Genomic DNA, 20403 nt, shown 5'->3' with positions numbered 1-20403 from the left:
GGGAGCCGGCCCCGGGATGGCTCTGCAGCGGCAGACCCCCGGCTCTGCACCGCCCAGCCTTTAAGCAAGTGAAGGGGGGCGGCAGGGGGGAGCCCTGCACCCGCTCGGCTCCATCGTCCCCCTCTCGCGGGCCGGTCCGCGCCGAGCTGCGGAGGCGGCGGTCGGCGGCCCGAGCGCCGGCGGAGCCGGGTGGGAGCGCGGGGAGCCCCGCGGCGGCACCACCTGGGCTGGTGGGACGGATCGTCGCCCGCGGCGCTTTCGCTGCCTCTTGTGAAGATTTTTATTTGCTTCCGCACAATCACGCCCACGGGCGCTGTGTGCGTGTGTTGGGTTGGCTTTTTTTTTTTTTGGCTTTTTTTTTGGCTTTTTTTTTTTTTTTTACCTCCTTCTTCTTCTGCTGGTGGAAAGCCCTAATTACTGCGATTGCTGATGGACCTTGGAAAGAAATCTGCACTGGTGCCCCGCTCCGCAGTCGGACACGCTCGGTTTGCGCCGGACAGGGCGGCCGCTCGCTTGCCGCCCCTCACCAGCTCCGCGGGCCCCCGCGCTCCCCCGGCCGCGGCTCGGGAAGATACCGCCCGGCTCCTGCGAGCCAGGATTTTACTTTGGTCTCGCCGTTTCTTCTCCTGCTCCGCTTGGATTACTTGGCTGCTCCCGCTCGGTGATCCCGCGCGATGGAGGTGAGTCCGCGCTGGGTGCGGGGGCTCCGCGCCGCAGGAGCCGCGGGCGCGCAGGGTGGGCTGCGTTCGGGAGGGTGCGGGGCGGCCTCTCCTCCCCTCCTCGGCTACTGTCGGGCGCTCCCACCTCTCCACTCTCACCCACCGCGGACAGCTCTGCTCCCCACTTGGGAAAAGCTCTCGTATTTTCTGGTTTTCCTTCTCTTTTTAAATTTCCCCCCGAAGGGAGGCTGCCCGCCGCAGGGACACTTGCCGGGCTCGCTCTGCCCGCTGCGTCCCAGTGCATCTTCTGGCAGCGGCTCCTAACGCGAGTTTAAAGACATCTTTCCGAACTTCCCTAATTTTACCGAGGAGGATCGCTATGGAGGAGCCCAACGTCGGCGCTAATGGTGGCCTGTACCTTTAAGGAGAACTGGCTGGGGGCCAGCGGAGACCTGGAGTCAGTTCCCCCCCCACCCCCCACCCCCCTTTAATTTTATTCTCAGTTTCTGGAGATTATCACTCTGCATCTGCAGCGGGTCTCTCCTGGGTCAGCGCGGAGGAGCGCGGCTCCTCGGGGTCCCCTTGGCGCTGCGAGGACTCCATGTTGGAAAGGCTGTTGGCTTTTTGTTGTTTGTTTGTTTTTAATTGTCAATTGTATGGTAAATGGGCTGCGCTCGGAGGGTCACGGGGAGTTCAGCGGGGCCGAGGACCGAGGCTGTCCCCAGGCGCCGAGGGAAGGACACGGTGTGCCTTCACCCCCGGGAAAACAACCCTTCTGCGCCTCCGGTGGGAAGAGCTGGGCCGGGAAGCGACCAGTGCCTTTCCCTGCAAACGTGAGACGTGGTCTCGCTTCTCCAAATGGCTGTGAAGGCGCAGCGGGGAGCAGGGGACGGCCGGGGGGTCCCCGCGGAGCCTCTGCGCCTCCCGCGGTTTACAGCCCCCCGGAGCAGGGCTCTGGATGCCGCCTGCCCGCTGGTAGTGCTCCTAGAAAACCAGATGCCTTCGCAGGCTTTCCAGACACCCCGTGTAAAACAGGATCAGAGGCGATCCCGCGGTGCAGGATCTGTAAAAGCCTCTCTTTTCATCTCGGCGAGGAGCGCGGGCTCCGCATGGGGTGCGTTAAATACCAAAACCCAATCTCCGCGGCCCTACAAAGTTGAACACGGTGCTTCACACTCCCGATCTCCAGTGCTCCGTGCTGCTGGGCTGTCTACTTTTTTTCCTTTTTTTTTTTTTTTTTTTTTTTTTTTTTTTTTTTTTTTTTTTAATACTGTTAGCTTTTGTGTGTGTGTGTCTGTGTGTTGTTTCTGGTGGCACCTTGTCAGCTGCTGCGTGCAGGAGGGCCGGGCTGGAAGGGCCGGGCCCGCCCGCGGTCCGTCGCAGGTGCCTCCTCGGCCGCGCTGCCCGGCGCGGTGCCCGCGGGGCTGCGGCGCGGCGGTGCCGTCGGAAGGGCAGAGCCGCCGGGCGAGGCCGCCCCCTGTTGGGAACGGGCCGCCACCGCTCCCCGGGCGCCGCCGCCGCGCTGGGGGCTCCGGCCGAGCTCGAGGGGCACCCGGCCCCTGCAACGGGGCGGTGCCTTGGCCCTGCCGCCCGCGCCTTGCAGCGGGGCCAGCGCCCCGGTCCCGGTGCTGTCCCGGCCGCCCGCCCCGCCGAGCAGCTCGGTGTGCCCGGGCTGACTCTGGGCCGGGAGGCTGCACGGCTGTCGGCGTCCCGCATGGGCACCAGCATTTCCGACCTCCTCCGGGCTCGGGCAGTTTCATGGCGCTTCTTTGTTACTGTCATTATTTCAACAAGTAACAGACCAAGAAAGCCCGGCACGTTGTGCGCTGCTGGGTGTCGCGGCTTGCCCCGCGCACAACTCGCTGCTGCTCTTCCCTCGCTCGATGCGCCCTCGGCGTTCGCACCTTCGCCGGGACTGAGCCCCTGTGGGGCGGGCGGGCTCCTTTCTGCTGCAGGAGACCGGCCCCATTTACTCACCCCCAGCAGTGGGGACTTCGGGGGGCTCTTCTCCCCCGGGCAGGGGATGTTTAACCCGCACGGCGCGGGGAGGCTTTGTCCCCGGGCTGCGGCCCCGGGGCAGTGTCGAGGAGCGGCACTTGGGGTCCCCACGCGGGGGCAGCTTCCCCGCGTGTGCCCGGCGGGTTCCGTGTCCGGCCCCGCTGCCAGCGCTCCGCTCCCCCCGGCCCTTCGCAAACAGAAATAAAGAAGAATTAAGAACACCTTCAATTCAGCGTTAAGGGCCTTTGGAGAATCTTTGGAGAATCAATAGGGAATAGGGAGCCCCCAAGTGTCGAAATGTCTTTTTTTTTTCCTTCTTTTTTTTTTTTTTCCCCTCCCTTCCTTTATTTATTTTTTTTCCTTCCGAGGGGAGGGGAATTAAACCCCTGGAATTGGCTCTGGGGAGCGAGTGAGAGAGTCCCCTGTGAGGACCAGACGGTGATCGCGGGACCTGTCGGGGGAAGCGTTTGACTTCCAGGACAGGAGCCCGGTTGTTGCGGGGTCCGGGTCGGGACGCGGAGCTGCTCCTTGTCGCTCCTGGTACCTCCCCGGGCCGGGTCCGGCTCTGCGGCTGCCGTCGCGGCAGTCACCGCGGTGCCAGCGCGGAGCTCGGGGCTGCCTCGGCGATCGCGGAGGGAGGGAGCCCCGAGGCCGTGCCGAGATGTTTTAAGGGACGGCGGGGACGGGAAGGGCCGGCCACATCATCCCCGGGCAGGAGTCCTCGGGCCTGCGCCGAACCGAGCTCTCGAGGCACCGGCCGCTCTCCCGCTCGGGCTCGCTTCGCAAACCTGAAGCCGCCTTTAGCCAGCCGTGAGCCTTCGGTGTCCCCGGCGCGGGCAGCGATGGGGTAATGCCCGGGCCGGGGCCCGCGGGTCGCTGTAGCCCCGGGGCAGCGGGGATGGGTCCCGTGTCCGGAGCAGCTGTTGCGACCGGTCCGGTCCCGTCCCGCCCCGTCCCGTCCCGTCCCGTCCCGCGGCGGGCGGGGTGCGGGAGCGGCGGGGCCGGGGCAGAGGGCCGGGCGGGCGCCCCGGGAAGGCGGTGTCCGAGGGGCTGCGGGGGTGGGTTCTGCCCGGTGCAGCGGGAGCTGCAACGTGCCTGTGTCTGGCACCAGAGCCTCGGCGGGGAGAAGGGCCAGCAAGTCAGAGTCAAGTTAAAAGGGGCCTGGAGACTTCCGTTGTTTAAACTTGAATGCTCGAAAATGGTCTGAGAAGCAATAAACAATCTGATCCTTTTTCTCCCCCCTCTAGAAATCCAGTGCAGTATTAATCCACGGAGGTGCTGTGGGGACAGTTGGCAGTACAATGGCTTCTCAGTACCTCGTAGTGGCTCTGGCCGTTTTCTCCTCTTTTACCCAGGTTGTAATAGAAGCCAGCTCTTGGTGGTAAGCATCTCGTATCGACTTGGTTTTGAAAGGGGGTGTCAAGATTTGCTTGCTTCAATGTCTCTGTGCTTCTTCTGTACTTTGTTTCTGCGGGAGTGCGGCAGGAGCAAGGCAGCAGGGGAGAAGTGTGCTGGTTGGAATACGTTGTGTAGGAAAAGGAACGGGTCTGTCGAATAAGGGTAGATGTGCAACATCTCGTCTTGTAAAATACAGTTTTTAGAATGCTGTCTGGTGGATTCTCTATGAATTTTATCATCTTTGAATTACTATAATTGTTTGTCTTTTAAGAGATTTTTCAACTCCCTTACGTTAAGATGTTTTGCATGTACAAGAGAAAATGCTGATTTGCAAGGATAAACTTAAAGTTTTGGTTTGAAGTTTTCTGTAACTGAAATGTTTACAAATGTGTTTCATTACAAAGGAGTACATTTAAATTCATGATTTGGCAAATTATCTGTATAATGTACGATGTTGAGAGTTCTTGAACTAGGTGTTTCTCTGCTTTTTCCAATAATGACTTTTGAATTAATAGCCACTTTTTGATTGAAATGTGTCTTAAAGAGCTCTTTAAGAATTAAGGAAACAGAGTTGATTTTGTTTAGAATTAATATACTTGCCTATATGTTTCTGTGTTGTCAATTTAGAAGAAGGTAGAAGTAGTCTGTAGCAAGTTTCTAACTTCTGCCTTGCTAAAGGATTCCCGATGTGTTTATAGTAGATCAGATTGAAAACCCCAGACTTAAATATAAAGTATGTGTTAAGACAAATTGGGATTTGGAGAGCGTTTTTCATTTTTGCTTTATTTATTTTCCTGGCCTTGCAATTGTTTGGCGCTTCTGTTATTTTTACTGTGTCAATTTAAGCTGATAAAAGACTGCCTAGATGCAAGTCTTCCAAGTCTGTGTCGTACTTCAGTCTCTAATGTATGGTGATAACCACATAGGTGGAAACTAGTAACTTCTGTCCTGTTCTTAAAACAGAAGTTTCATATTTAAGTGTCTGGGGTTTTTTGTCACTTATTAGCAAAAACAGGAGTTGTATACTCACATATAAGATACAATTCTGTGTGGGATTTATAGATTTTCTTTTTTAAAAAAATACTTTATTTTATTTTGAAGTCTTCTGTTTATTAATGCAAATCTTTCTTTGTGCAGGTCTTTAGGGATGAACCCCATGAACCCCATGAACCCTGTTCAGATGTCAGAGGTGTATATTATAGGAGCCCAGCCACTATGTAGCCAGCTAGCAGGGCTTTCCCAAGGACAGAAGAAACTCTGCCAGTTGTATCAGGACCATATGCAGTTCATTGGAGAGGGTGCAAAGACGGGCATTAAGGAGTGCCAGTATCAATTCAGACATAGAAGATGGAATTGCAGCACTGTGGACAACAACTCTGTTTTTGGCAGAGTCATGCAGATAGGTAGGAAGCAGCATCTTTATAATTAAACTCTTGTCTAAGGATATGTATGGCACACACTGTTCTGCACTTGAATCTCTTGCCAGGTTCTTACTGAGTACTGTATACAATCAAGTGTTTCTAAAAGTTGGCAAAGGAGTTGGATTATTTTTAGCTGGAGGTGATTTCCCACCACTGTCCAGCCATATGTGTTGGAAAACAGAGTAGGAATATATATTTGCATATGGGAATAGGGGAGAAAGGAAAATGAGGCCCTGAAATCTCTTTCTTAGAAAACCTGAGACAAAATGAAGGCAACCTACAAGAATTAAAACCAGCAGCGTCTTGTAAAATTAAAGATGTCCATGTCTAGTTCCAAAGTTAGCAGCTGGATAATAAATCGCTCTTGGTCCAGAGGTTAACTGAAAATTGCTGCTCTGTCGATTAGTGTTTATAGGCAATTCCTCCTCTCTTATTTCCAGATACAGTATTTTTTTTCTCTCTCTTTTTAAGGAAAACAGATTTATTTTTCAATTACTGTAGCAGGGTAATTTTCATGAGTTCTGTCATGGTAAAATGTGTGATTGTTCTTGTAATGGACATTTAATGGAATCACATGTCTGGTAAGAGACATATTCTTGTTTAACATCTTACCACAATTTGGTGGACACTCAACCCTTCCCCTCTCAGATTCTCTTTGAAATGGCCTTCTTCAGTGCTCATGTGCTGTCTGCCTTTCCTGGCATTTAAGGACCTCATAGTATTTTAAAGTCCTTGTCAAAATTTTAACCAGTGCTATTGAACTGGGTCTGTGGTGAAACCTTCCTTTGACTTTCTTGAGTCAGATTGCTAAAAAACACCTATTTTTCTGGATGACACCTGTGATCTTTTGAGTGGTACACTGGCAAAGGCAGCACTACTTTTTAGTTTGAGTTGTAAAGCTTTTATGGCAGTGCTTTTCTGTCCTGCTCTAGAAAAAGTTTTAAAATTGGTCTCAATCTAGGTTTGTCTGTAAATGGGCTGACTCCAGTTAAAGTTGAAGGAAGGCATCAATTCACATTTGGTCTCAGTTTTTGTTAAAAGAAGTTTTTATTTGGAGATTGTCAGACAAATAAAAAAAATCTATTGCATGAAAGTACTGAATTGGAACATTTGATTTTAGATAAACAACCTTCCCTAGGCTTTTAAAAGCACAGTATTAACCCTCTATAAAGGGTTTTTTTTTTACTTTACCCAAGCAAAAGTATAAAAACATGAAAGCAAGCTTCTTCTGTACACCTCTCTGTTCTAGTAATCTAACAAATGTCAGAAAATTAATCTGTTTAAAATTTAGGCCTTCATCCTTCAGGCCTTATTTTATATCCAAGCAAGTGAAAATTAGCTCAGGGGGACTGTTGGTGTGAAGGAGTGTGCAGGATGGGGCCTGTGATTTGTGGTGTCTGTCTCTGGAATCGATATTTCTGCCCTCCCCAAGTATGACAGATCTATTTAAAGGTGGTTCCTTTCAAGGTAAATAACTTTGCCACACCCTTTTGCTGGATATGACTGTATTAGCTGATGTCTACACAGCAATTCATCATGTAATTAAGCCACTTACTCTAATTGCAGATGGAAGCAAGGCTAATAGCCATATTCAGGAGTTGGAGCATGAAGAGAGTATTCACTGAGAGCAAGGAAGGAGGTGTAATACTTGTAGTATTTCATGTTGACCCTCAGTAATGACCAGTTGGTGTTCCTCTGCGTGCAAGGAAAAGTGGACACTTTCAGAGCCTGATTCCATTGACTTCAGCCGGCCCTGCCCTGTGTGATGGGCTGTCAGACACCCCTTGTTCCCCCAGTGCAGGAGGTACAGGCTCTGAGTGCACATGGTTTGGGAGATTTTGCCATGTGCCCTTGGTTGCGCCCCAGAGGGTTCCTGGGCACGGCTCTGCCCAGCGGCACAGCCACGGCCCCACGTGTCAATGGCCAGTCTTTCTTCCAGGATTTACCCTGCAGTTAGCTAAAGCTGTACAAATAAACCTGCCCTTGGGTTTGGAAACTTGCTCTGTGGCTTACTGAACTCTAAAATTTTAGGGCCTGTGTTCTGCACTGCTCTCCTTGGGTGCTGGTTCCCAGGTCAGGCCACGGTGCTCACTGCCATCTCCTGGCTTTGTGGGCAGCCCTGTGCAGGCTGCACATGGGCTTTGCACACACAGCTAAGTGCTAACAGGAAACAAAATCACTGAATCCTCCCCCTGCAGCTCTGTGTGGTTGGGGCCCAGTTTATTCTGCCCTCAGCCTGATGTTAAATGCTTTTAAAATGCAAGACAAAGAACATTTTGTATCTTATGTTCAGGTATTAAAAAAAAAAGGTTCTGTTCTTGCAGACTTCTTCAGATCAAGTGTAAAGCCCAGGGTCTTGCTCTGTGGGTGGCTTCCTACAGTGTGTGTATATTGAACAGTTCCATTTCTATGTTTTATATATATGGGAGAGAGGGGACTCGAACGTGTTTGGAATGTGTGTTTGCTTGCCATGGCTACAATAGAGAGAAATCCTGGACTGTGGGAAAAGGCAGATATGTTTGACAGTGAAGGAAAGCACAGTTGTGCCTAAAGACTGAAAAAAGAAAAAAAAAAAGAAAAAAAAAAGAAAAGAAAAAAAAAAAGAAAACTCAGAGTAACTCATTCGTGTGGAAACATCACTCTTAATGTGTTTCTGGGGTTGATGACATGAGGCAGTGTTGGCTTGAAGTGTACTTCAGCAGCTGATGCTGTTTTATAATTTGCCTAAATCTTCAAGGAGGGAACTTGCTGGCCAACTCTCCTTCCTGTACCCAAGCCTTTCCTTCTCCTCTTAAGAGTAAGTTCTTTAAATTTTGTTCCAGAGTAATAATGAAAACTGGTCAGAAATAGTCAGCTTTATGAGTTTAAATCCCGCAATAAGTGCAGAGTTAACCGTGTGAAAGCATGAGCTAACTAAACATGAAAAAGAACAAAAACGGAATGGAAGAGGCAAGTCCTGTGGTCCAAAGCAGACCATGTTTCTTTCCTCTCAATATAGTGGAAATTTTGCTTAAGGAATTAATCCAAAAATGCATGTTACAGAGCAAATGGGAACATTAAAATCTGTATGAGGTTCCCCCTGCTATAGTTTGCAGTAGATTCAAGGCCTAAGTCACCACATAAAGCTAATGTTTTTTTAACTGAAAATGCTACTCCTGTAACCCTTTATACCACAGTTCATGTAGATGCTTCTGGAAGTAAAAGAGCAGGTGTCTGTGAGTACAGACCGTTGTAAGGTAGCAAAGTGCTCCTAATCTTCCTGAAGTCTTATCTTTCCTAACAAAAGATTTCTGATTTTTCCCATTTAAACACAGCATCTATTACTAAAATTAATCCAGAGGATGACAGCTGTTGTATTAACAAAGCTGCTCTGATTATGGTGTCATCTTGATGTTAAATATGAACCAGACTTCAAATTATTTATGTTTCAGAAGTGCTTGAAAGCTCCTATTAGATTTGACCTGTCATGATACGTCTTGTACAAAGAGATTTTGCCTAAAAATGTTGCTGTCTAAATATACATGACTTGCCCAAAACACAGCCTCCTTAAGTACAAATTTTTCAAAGGCCTAAGATGTTCCCTAAGTAAAATCACATAAAATCGAGATTAAAAGATGGCTTGATCCAAAGATTAGGAATAAAACTTAAATCATATAAACAGAATTCCCCCCCCCCCAATTTAGTCTATTCTGAGAATCTTTCTTGGATAAGATCCATTGGGATGCTGTCTCTTAAGGAGAAAAATAAACTTCAGTTGTTCTCTGGTGGAAGTTTTGTGTTTGTTTATCTGCAAGTTTGCTAGTTGTACTCAGAAGTTGTGGCACCTTTGGAAGAGTGACTGAGGAAGTCAGACACTTAATGAGGTGGCATCAGATACTGTCAAATAGCATGGTATGTGGCCATGTCTTACATTATGGGCATTGTAACTTTTTCTTAACTAAAACTGGAAACTTGAGGTTTTCCATTTCCATTTAAGGGCACCAGATGCAGGAGAAAACCTTCAAGGCCACCTTGTTCCAAGGCTTTTTTCTTCCCTGTAATTTGTAAAAATGATTGTCCATGGGCTCCCTTGCCATATTCACAAGGGCTGGAGTGGTGGATAATAACCAGCACAGTTTGTTGTTAGTTTTAAATAGTCTCCTCCAGAAGTGTCTGGCTAATGTGTAGGGTGGAAAGTTGTGTGTTATTCTGCTGTGTTTCTTTTGATACCAGAAGACTTTGTAAAACGCTTGAACTTTAAATAAATTGGAATAAGTGGGTGAAGTGCATCAATCATGTTTGAGAAGTAGTAATTTAAGAACCAGACTTTTGAAAGTTGCATTTAACATCTCTTTCTTCTGAAGGAAAGGGAGCCTGTTGCCATTCCCTGCTCTCATATGCAGGCATGGCTGCTTTGGCCCCTCTGGCCTTGTGGCCTTATCCACCTCCACTCTGCTCCCTCATCCAGGCATTCACCAGCATGAATGGGAAGCGATTTCTGCACTTGACAAACTGTGTGTGCTCATATGGTTTGGGTTCACCTGGTTCTTTCAGAGTGAGGATGTTTTGGGCAGCGTGGTTCAGGGTTACTCTACCTTTTACTGCATGAGTGAACTTGGTGACTCTTGAGAGCCTGTTCCTCCTGGCCCGTCAGCGGGCCAGGATGGGGGCTGTCCCTAACCCCGCTTGTGTCTCCGTGCAGGCAGCCGGGAGACAGCGTTCACCTACGCGGTGAGTGCGGCCGGCGTGGTCAACGCCATGAGCCGCGCCTGCCGAGAGGGCGAGCTGTCCTCCTGCGGCTGCAGCCGCGCCGCTCGCCCCAAGGACCTGCCCCGGGACTGGCTGTGGGGCGGCTGCGGGGACAACATCGAGTACGGCTACCGCTTTGCCAAGGAGTTCGTGGACGCCCGCGAGCGCGAGCGAGTTTACCAGCGAGGCTCCTACGAGAGCGCCCGTATCATGATGAACCTCCACAACAACGAGGCAGGCAGAAGAGTGAGTGTCTGCGCAACAGCGTGTCCCTCCACGCTCCTCCTCACCCCTTCTTTTTCAGAAAAGTGTGTTTCAGCCACCGTGGCTGGTCTTTGTTTTGATGCGCAGAACAGGAAAACGGCAAACGCGGGGTGTGGGTGGGTGGAGAGTGCGCTAGTTGGTGTTGCTTTTGGTTGTCTGACAGTCCCGTTGCTTTCTTCGTGGGGGAGGCTGGGATCAAAGCGCGTTGTGTTTCCCTCTGTATTGTTTCATCAAAAGTGCCCTGCTCGCTGTGGATTCTCTGTGGAACAGAATTTTATTAGTTGGTATTTCCAACCAGGACAGTGTGTGTTGGAAGGAAGAGGGATGTGCTGGGCTTCCCAGGCTGGAATTGTGCCACAGGATTGTTCTGACTTTTTTTTCTTTGCCTGGTTTAAGAGTATGTGAAAAGCTTCTCTATGCTATTAGAAAACATGGTCTTCTGTGGTTGAACGTCTTCATGGTTTCTTTAATCTCAAAAATGCTTTAAATGAATGGGTGTAGACTTTTTTTAATAATCTGAATATGAGGAGCCAAAATCATTATTTTTCCTAGAACTTGAGGAGCCAGCAATAGTCGGCTGAGACTTTACACTTGTATTCTAAGGTGAAGAAGGATGAAAGATAATTGAAAATTAATAGTATTTAAATGTAAGAGGAGGGTGTCTGAAAGCAATGGACAGGCCAATTACTATAAGCAAGAAGAAAAATGGCACTTTCATAGTTGCTTATGGAGACTCAAGGAGTTTTTTCCTTCTTCAGCCTCATCTTTGCATTGCCATTTGGCAGTGTTAAGACTCTGTAACTGCTGGGTGGAAGCTGTCTACAGTATCATCTAATGTGTCAGACACCAGGGTTTTTGGGGCAGTGTCAACACTGACTCTTATTTTATTTGTACAGGGCAAATGACTGAGGTTTCCTGCCAAAGCTTTGTAAAGAGGATATTGCTATGTAGCTTTGACTCCCACCCATAGGTGTTTGGGGGTTTCATCTTGGATGAAGTCTCTCTTCCAAAGCAGTATTTGGGATAGGAGGAGGATGCCGAGCCAAGAGTAGACAATCAGCTGCAGCTGAGCCAGGAGCAAGAGGAATCTTAACTTTTTCCCTAATTGCAGCCTCAAGCGGAGATCAATAACTCAGATAGAAAATAAGGGGATGTTTCACATTTCTCAATGAAACAGCAAAATCCTTTGCTGGTGTGAGAGCGAATTCCTAAAATTTGAGAGCAGCCTGAGTGATGCTGCTGTCTGGGCGGTATGTGCTGTTGTGGCTGTCTCTGCTGTGTGGAAAGACTGGTGAGACTCTCCCCTCCTCCTCCTCCTCCTCCTGGCTCTTCGGGGTGCTGGGGGTGCATGGGTGTGTCACCTGACTCCTCTTTCCACTCTATTGGAGGAAAGGATGCTAAGGTGAATACTGAGGAGAGGCCAGTGGGAATATGACAGAGAGCAGGAGATGAGGGCTGTAAATGCTCTCACAGCCATGCTAGTCTTTCATCATGGTGTTTTGTTTCTCTCTCCTGCAGACAGTGTACAACCTGGCTGACGTGGCCTGCAAGTGCCACGGCGTCTCCGGCTCCTGCAGCCTCAAGACCTGCTGGCTGCAGCTCGCTGATTTCCGCAAGGTGGGCGATGCCTTGAAGGAGAAATACGACAGCGCCGCCGCCATGAAGCTGAACAGCCGGGGGAAGCTGGTGCAGGTGAACAGCCGCTTCAACGCCCCCACCATCCACGACCTGGTGTACATCGACCCCAGCCCTGACTACTGCGTGCGCAACGAGAGCACCGGCTCCCTGGGCACCCAGGGCCGCCTCTGCAATAAGACCTCGGAGGGCATGGACGGCTGTGAACTCATGTGCTGCGGCCGGGGCTACGACCAGTTCAAGACGGTGCAGCGAGAGCGCTGCCACTGCAAGTTCCACTGGTGCTGCTACGTGAAATGCAAGTTGTGCACAGAGATCGTGGACCAGTTTGTGTGCAAATAGGGCATGGACGAGGTGGGAGGAACTGCAGCCGCCTGCCAGCAAGGGGTTGCAGGCCCCTCTCCCTTTCTGCAGGACTATCTCCACTTTATTTATAGAGTCCAAGTTCTTGTCTTCTTTTAAGAAAAAAAAAAAAAAAGAAAATAAAAAGGGTGGGGAAGGAAAAAATAAGAAAGAAAAAAGAAAAATATAAAGGTTGCGAAGAGAAGTGCCTGGAAACCCTCTCTGCGTCCATCCCAGAACTGTGTGAGGCTTATATTTTTGGCAATAATGGGGGAGAATTTGAGAATATTTATTTTACAAAGTTAAAAAAAAATTTTGACTTTTCTTACAAACAATAGAGTAGTTTGAGGGGAAAATCCGACATATCCTAATTTAGATCCATGGAACATAATACACGTGCAGTAGGCAGAGCAACCATGTAATGTGCTTGGGATGTTAGAGCAATCCTTATGGATGTGAGGAAGACACAGACCTGTCCATGACTTTTAGGTTCAGACACTAGAAGTTCCTAGAATAGGGTGTATAAAGCTGTTCAGTGCATGTAGGGCTCTGTTAGTAAGGGGTATGTTCATCACAAGGTGTGGTGTCGGGTGCCCACCACGGGTCACTGGAGGGCAAAGAGCAAAGGATCAGAAAGGCTTCAGCTGTGCTATCCCTGAGTCACCGGGGCTGGTTCCAGAACCAAGCAAGACAGGAAAAAAACCACAGAAAAAAAATCTGCCTTGGTGAATAATAAAGATGTTCTTCAAGGCAGAGCTTGGCCTCATCAGCTAATTGTGACGTTCGAGTGTCTCGTGTGCCGGAGCAGCGCTTCCCTGCTGCCGGGTGTGGAGCAGCCCGGGGCAGGCTGCCCGCAGCTCTGGAGCTGGGCAAGGCTTACAAACAGTTTTGGTTTCCCAGCCTGGAAAGCCCATGGAAAGGAGAGTTCCCCAAATTTGAAAATGCCTTAAAATTGTGTAATAGTTGGCTGTCTTTCAAAACACAGCTTGACAAATAACTCCTCTAATTTTATGTGAGAAAATAAATCATTAGATATCCACCTTGGAATTATTGATTTTTAATTTTTTTGCAGATTTTGGGAATGCTTTCACTCAAGGAGACAATAGTTTCATATTTTAATAACATTAACTGACTATTATAGTTCAATGAAACGTTGCAGCAATACCAAATTTATCATCCTATGTCTTTAATACACATGCTTTAGATAATATACTGCAGATATACACTACAACTGTTCAGACTATACGCGAGCAGTTACATATATATGGGAGAACTGTGGTCTCTGGTGTCTGATACTTCAAAGCTTTTTGTACATATATATTTTAATGATTTAGAAAATAATAAAACATCTAAATTAAAGGGGCAGTTCATCCCTTATTTTCTTTTTCAGGTCTCTTCAGGTTTTTAGATTGATTCTAAGCTTTTGATGGGTTTTTATCTTTAATTATTATTTTTTTAAGAACTCTTAACATTCAGAAGTTTTAAGGATAATCATAAAGAAGTAAGCCTCTTCCCAGTTTCAGGACTTCCTTGGGTGGTTGGTAGAGGCAGCACCCTGCACTTGAATCGGTACCAGTCTGGAGATCGCTTCTATTCCACTCTCACATTAAGGGCATTATTGATTATTGCTGAAAGGAGACACCTTCCAACTCCAAAATGTGCTGCATTTGGCCCTTGCTTTTCAGTTTTAGAACAGAGAATTGTTATTTGTCAAACAATATGTGTTCCCCCATGCTGTGTACTTACACAGGATTTCATCTTTGGTTCAGATGCCACTTTCCAACTCAGTCCCATCCTACAAGTTAAAGAAAATGGTTTTGCAGATACCACGTGAAGAAAACCTTTCACTTTAGCCTAGTTGTACTAAAGCCTTGACTTTTCACAAGCCTTTAAAGCTGTATCATTAAATTCATCTTGATCATTTATCAGCTTCTTAATGGCGCTTTATTGCTCTTAATTTATTGTACAAGGACATATTTACCCCTCATCTTCAGATGTTTGCAAAGAATATCTTTAAAGTAAGAGAAATAAATAAAGCACTAATTCATTGAATATGTCACTTTGGTTTTTATTGTACAAAAACCATGATCTTTTTTTTATTTGCTGAATCACCTCATGTTCCTTTTTAGTGACTTCTGTCTGAGCAGAATTGAATCTCATGATCCTAGCTATTAAAACCCTATTTAATGTAAAATATTTTACTTGTCGTTCAGATATGTAAATCTTCTATGTCCTTTCCTCTGTTCTGTACATTTAATGTACATATTTCTGTCTTGTGTGATTTGTATATTTCACTGGTTAAAAAAAGAAAGGATTATGCCATAATTGAAGATAGACTATAAAAATAAAACTTTGGTTGTATATTGGGAAGTGGTTTTAATTATCTTTCAGAGGAGGGTTTGTTAAGACAATGAGCAGAGTTGATTTTTAAATTTACTACATGGTAAAACAGGGAAGTGTTTGTTGGCCAAACATACAGAGTACATTTTGAAGTTTTATTTCAATATTAAGAAGACTTACTTATATATCTACTTCTTAAGTAGAAGGGGAGAAAACCCCAAAACCAAAAATCCACTCAGAAACCCCAGTGACTCTGAGCTGGGAAGCATTTTAGACATGGGTAACTACTGAATTGCCAGTGGACAGGGTCCTGGGTTGTTACTTGTGTGCGTACAGCCTCTAGGGCTGCCTTCAGGGATTTTGGAGCAGCTGCCTTCAGTAGTGCCAGTGAGGGCAGCAGGGTCCTGGTGTGAGCAGAGGTTTCCAGCAGGAGAAGCCCTGGGCGCTGGTTGATGTGCTCGGGTGTGGGGGGCGGTTCCCCCACACCGCTCCGGCCGCGCTGTGTGGAGCTGCCAGGTGGAACTCACCAGAAACTGAGCACAAATGAAGGGAAGAATCCTTAACAAAAACCAGGAAGGCAAAGTGCGACCAGGGATGAATTAAGTTTTCATATTAAGGAGGTAAAGCAGAAAAGAAAAATTAGTATGAGCACCCAGCTTTCTGTTTCAAGATTGGGTTGTCTTTGAACTGATTTCTTAAGTTGAGAGGTTTTTTTTGCTATAGTAATTTGATGAATTAGTGGCCTTTCTTTACCTCTCTTCTTGTCTTCCTTTTTTCTTTTTTTTTTTTTTTCCTTGCTCAAGGATAACCTCCTAACATATCGAAACTTCTTCTGGCTGCCAAGAATGTATTATCCCACAAACCAGTAGACCAACATCATGTGTTTAAAATAGCAATTCTGAGCAAATGCAGTGTTCTGTGGTCCTATTACTGACATCTGGTTCAGTTTTCCTCCACTTGTATATTGACCAGTATTCTTTATTGCAAAAACACAGCCCCTATTTAGGAAAGTCAGCATTTTTTTTGGACTGGATTGTATTCAAGCTCTTCCCAATAACAGAAAAATCACCAAAAAACTTCTTTATTGCCAGCAGTAAATAATCTGTATTCAAAATAGTTATTATTTGGGCTCAGATACAAGAGAGTTGTTTTTAATTTGCACCAAAGTTTATCTGTTTAATTTTGTTAAAAATGCTGTTTCAGAATCTTGGTTTTTTAGTAATAACTTCAAATGTTTGTGTTTGGTTATGTCTTTGCCAATCCTGAGATCTACTCTTTTTGCAAAATACTGAAGCTTTCAGGTGTTACGAGGAGTGCACCAGAGAAAGAGGTTTGAAGAAGAGAATGGCAGCTTCAAGTCAGGCACTGCATGCAGGATGCAAGCTAAAATCCTTCCTTTCTGAAGGATTTGTTTGATAGAATGATCTTAGAAAGCTGATACAAAACTTGTAGAAATTGGTACTGAAATTGACAGAAAGGCTGCTTTCCTTTGGATAAGCGAGGAATAAGATCTAAACCATTAGGATGTTTGTTGTAAAAGCGTGGGTTTGGTGAATCTGGAAAAATGTCTAGTTTTTTTTCTGGACTATATGCTAGAGGAAACTGAGAACAACAAGGAAAAATGAAGTTCTCTTAAAAATATAGGTAAGTGCATTAATATAAAGCTTATGTATGTACTTGCTGACTGTGGTAGTCTTAAAACTGTTTATCTGTTATTGAAGTAGGCTTGGGAGGCAGGCCAGATCTGCTCTTTTGCTTTTCAAATTGTGTTTAAAATCCTCAATGGGGAGAAAAATAAAAAAAAAAGAAAAATCTTTCTTCCCTACTCCAGACTCCGGTATGTCTGCTTATGTTGCAGTGGGATAAAGGATCCACGTAGGAGTGAGTGAGAGGTTTGTACATGAAATGTTGTTTTCTTTAAAGGTGTGATTAAAAAATCCAATCTGTCTCATGCTCTGCTCTTATATGAGATTGCGTGTGTGCATTTGTATATACTCTGCTGGTATTTTCCAATTGTGTTGGCCAAATTCTGCTTTTAGTTATGGTTAGGCATCTCTCCTGACTCTGGTGGTGTCATATGAGCCTGATATTTTTCGACCAGACGTGAAGGCCCCCCTGCTCAAAGAGAATGCATATGAAATATATCAGCTTTTCTTCTGCTGGCTGGTTGTTTAAACATGGGTAACTGAATTATTGTGAAACAAATTCTGAGACTGCAGCTGCAAAAGCAGTAATACGGTATATTCGTAGTGATGTTTCTACGCCATACCTCCTAATTTCCCAGTTGATTTCCAGTGCAGACAGAAAGTCTAGAATGCATGTGGTATGTTCCTCATCATATATTTTATAAATGTAAAATAATGATTTGTCAATTACAGTTTCTATTATAGAGATAAAATGAGATATTCCGGGCTCTCCTGATTTGTTGACAGCCCCTTACCTTTGGCTGTGGAACGCTGCTGACTCAGAGCAGCGTGAGGTGAAGCTGCGTTTGGGAACGTCTCTGAGGGCTGGGCTCTGCAGTGTGCATATTGGTGCACTGATTGCTTTTGTAGCCAGTGTTGGTTTACCTTGTGTTGTCTTTCCCAGCAGTCCTGCTTTCTCAAATGGTAATTGAACAGCAGCAGTCAAAATACTCTGCTGACTGAGAACCTCTGGCCACTCTGTGGGCAGTTATTCAAACACTTTCTGAACCGGTTTGACCCATTGCTGATTTATTCCAGATCCATTGAGAGGAATTTTAAAAATGCAAACTCTAGTGTAGAGTTCATAGCATGGCTCACAGTTCTTTTTTGATTTTGTTCTGTTTTCATAAAGCACTCCATACCAACCATCCATCTTTTTTATAGTTGGCTTTTTTTTTATAAAGTATTTTCTTGAACACCCTGAGCAAAGGATATGGTCCCCTCAATAAAAGGTGATAATTTCTGTGCCATTCCTTCAATGACTCCCAGACCTCAGTGACAGGTTCCACGGCAAGAACCACTTCCAGAAACCACCCATCCCTCAGAGTTTCCTCCTGCTCCTCCCGGGCAGTGGTTAGCAGAGTGCAGCAGCTGCAGCTTGTCAGTCTTAAAAGCACTGGCTGCTGCTTGCTGCTGCTGCTTTCTGCCTCTTCTTTTGCTCACTCAATCAAGTCTATCTCCTGGTAGGTTCTCCTGTTGTTTTTCATACAGAAATTTGCAACTTTACACAGCTTTTCTGAAGTATGGGCTGGAATTTATTTTCCATGACTATTGATCTCAGAAGAGCTAATGCTTAGTAGGCAAATAGTGCTAGGGCTTCTCAAGTATCTCTTTGCTTTGTAAATCAGCAGCCTTGGAGGAGGTAAGGGTAATCCCTGAGCAAACTTGAACTGGCCATTACCTGGGGCAGGGAGGTTGAGGTCATTAATGCTATAAAATACTGTTCAGATGTATTTTTGTGCTTTTCTTTGGGCAAAAGGATTCACAGCATGAAAAAGAAAGTTGTTAGTGAGATGTGAACTGGTAATACTTGAAGAAAATGGGGAAAAGACCAATTTGTGGTGTGCAACTTCATTGACTTTGTTAGCAGTCTCCATTGGTGTTGATTGCCATTCATATAAATTTGAGAATGTGTGTTTCTGTATATACATTTTCTGGATCAAAGCAATCCCTTGATATTTTCATCTTGCATAGTACATTTGTGGGTAAAGGGCCCATAAGTAAATCAAGTTTGGGGACTTAAAAGAATTAGAAGTAAAACCATCACCTAAGAAACAGCTCCAAAAAACCACTGTGGAGAAAAAATAGCAGTGCAACATGCAGGAAACAAATGGGGTTTTTTAAGAGTTAGTGTAGCTATAGTTGTCAAGCAGGCAAATGGTTGCTAGTGTCAAGGACAGTATGTTCATTTTACGCCAGAGTGCCAGTTGATTTATATATGTACAAGTAGGCAAAATCCAACAACAGGAGTCTGGGAGCAATTCCTTGGTAGTTACATGTGTTACATGGAATTCTTGTTCCTTATGACCTCTGGCAATCCTCACATGATGACATGCTTCTAGTTGCAAATAGGTGACAAGATTTTATAAAATGTTTGTAAAAGTGTGATAATTTACATTGAATTTTATTTATATATATATATATATGGAAGTTTTTTTCTACGGTCTTCTAAGATACATGGGAATCTGAATAGCTGATAAAATACTGGGTGAGGGTGAAATGTCTTGGCATAAGCAGCAGCTGTACATAGCCTAGGGGATGGGAGGTGGAAGTTTTTTCCTCCTGATGTTGTCTCTTGTAAAGAGCCAGTGTTGATCCTGCATAGCAGATGCTTTGGAAAAGAACGATGGTGGGACTTCATGAATGGAGGACATAATTCATTCATAGTAAGTACAAGGTCTGATGTACTTGTGTTGCCTTTGCTATGTCATTTGCATGAAATATATATTTCTATATGAGCATGTCGAAGTCTAAGATCTTTGCTCAAACGTAAGGACTTTATTACAGCAGATTAAAAGCAGATTAAACTCTAATGAAGCCAGATGTAATAGGAACTGAATATGTCCCTTGTTCTTACATTCTAGTGGGTTTTGTTGCTACCTTGTTAGGATTCAAACCTTGTCTTCAGGATTTGGCTGACTGAAATGATAGATTAGTCATTGTGAAGGATTTTATGGATAATATATCACATTCTTTTTTTCTTCTTCTTCTTTTTTTAAGGGATGATAGATGCCTTTCCTATAGGGCATTTTTATCATAGAATCTGCTTTAATTTGTAATATTGTTTCTGATCCTCCTGTGGTTAGAGAATATGTGGGAACAGCTATGCTTTGTGTAGACTGTGTCATCTCTCATGTCTTGTCCTCCTTGGTGGTGTATATTTTGAATACTTTAAGTTACTATGGCTTTACTTTTTTAAAGTCTGACTCTTGCAAGTAGAGATCTTGCCAGACCCCTGGCTTGTGGACCTTACTGTAGGAGGCCAGTTACCAAGTTTAGCGGAACCACATAGCATAAATAAGAGTGGCAAAATTTAAACATTTATATGAGGAGCCATTTGAAAAATCTAGGCAAGCAAGATTAGAAAAAGATATTTTTTCTTTGTCTTATTCTCATGAAGAACTGAAGACATCCTTCCTCCATGCCCAGGTGAACTTCTGGAAGGAATAAAAGACCAGTGTCAAATGGTAGCCAACTCTTTCTCTCTACATCATGATCTTAATGTACTTTTTATTATAATTTGAGATCCTAAGGCTATGTTGATCTGCTACATGATTATATAATGCTCCGGGACACCTGTGTAAATAGCAAACAGAGAGGCTTTTTATAGATACTAGATCTTAGATAAGTGACTCTAAGAAGTAATATAGGATCCCAGCTGTAACCCCCCTGCTATACATACCTTGTATTTTTGGTTGGTTGTTTATTATAAGAAGTACAGAAGCTGTTCCTTGTAACATAATTTTTGTAAGACTTGCATGTGTAAATATTAAATTTGCAAATATTAGATGGAGAAGCATTAGAGAAACCACTAAATGAATAACTTCACATTCCTCACTCTGATGCCGATTTCCTTAAACGTTGCTCCACTAACATTCAAATCTGTGTGCTGTTTCAGCCTCAGAGAGGAACTATGCAATCCCTCAGCCCTGG

General features: G+C 45.5%; 1 protein-coding gene across 2 annotated transcripts; it reads left to right on the top strand.

Moving 5' to 3' along the window:
* The first annotated feature begins 413 nt into the window (after positions 1-413).
* On the top strand, positions 414-16749 carry WNT5A (Wnt family member 5A). 2 transcript variants are annotated; one of them, XM_063411303.1, is made up of 5 exons: positions 414-680; positions 3905-4038; positions 5193-5458; positions 10158-10450; positions 11987-16749. In XM_063411303.1, exons 1-5 carry the CDS (start codon positions 675-677, stop codon positions 12443-12445), a joined length of 1158 nt encoding a protein of 385 aa, XP_063267373.1. In that variant the 5' UTR covers positions 414-674; the 3' UTR covers positions 12446-16749. The 2 variants fall into 2 exon arrangements, with proteins under 2 accessions (XP_063267373.1, XP_063267375.1); XM_063411305.1 differs by lacking the exon at positions 414-680 and adding an exon at positions 3205-3504.
* The last annotated feature ends 3654 nt before the right edge of the window (positions 16750-20403 follow it).

This window comes from Prinia subflava, chromosome 14 (genome assembly GCF_021018805.1).
Source record: "Prinia subflava isolate CZ2003 ecotype Zambia chromosome 14, Cam_Psub_1.2, whole genome shotgun sequence".
Lineage (NCBI taxonomy): Eukaryota > Metazoa > Chordata > Aves > Passeriformes > Cisticolidae > Prinia > Prinia subflava.
Note: the sequence above shows the minus strand (reverse complement) of the source record. Positions and strands in the feature narration are given on the sequence as shown.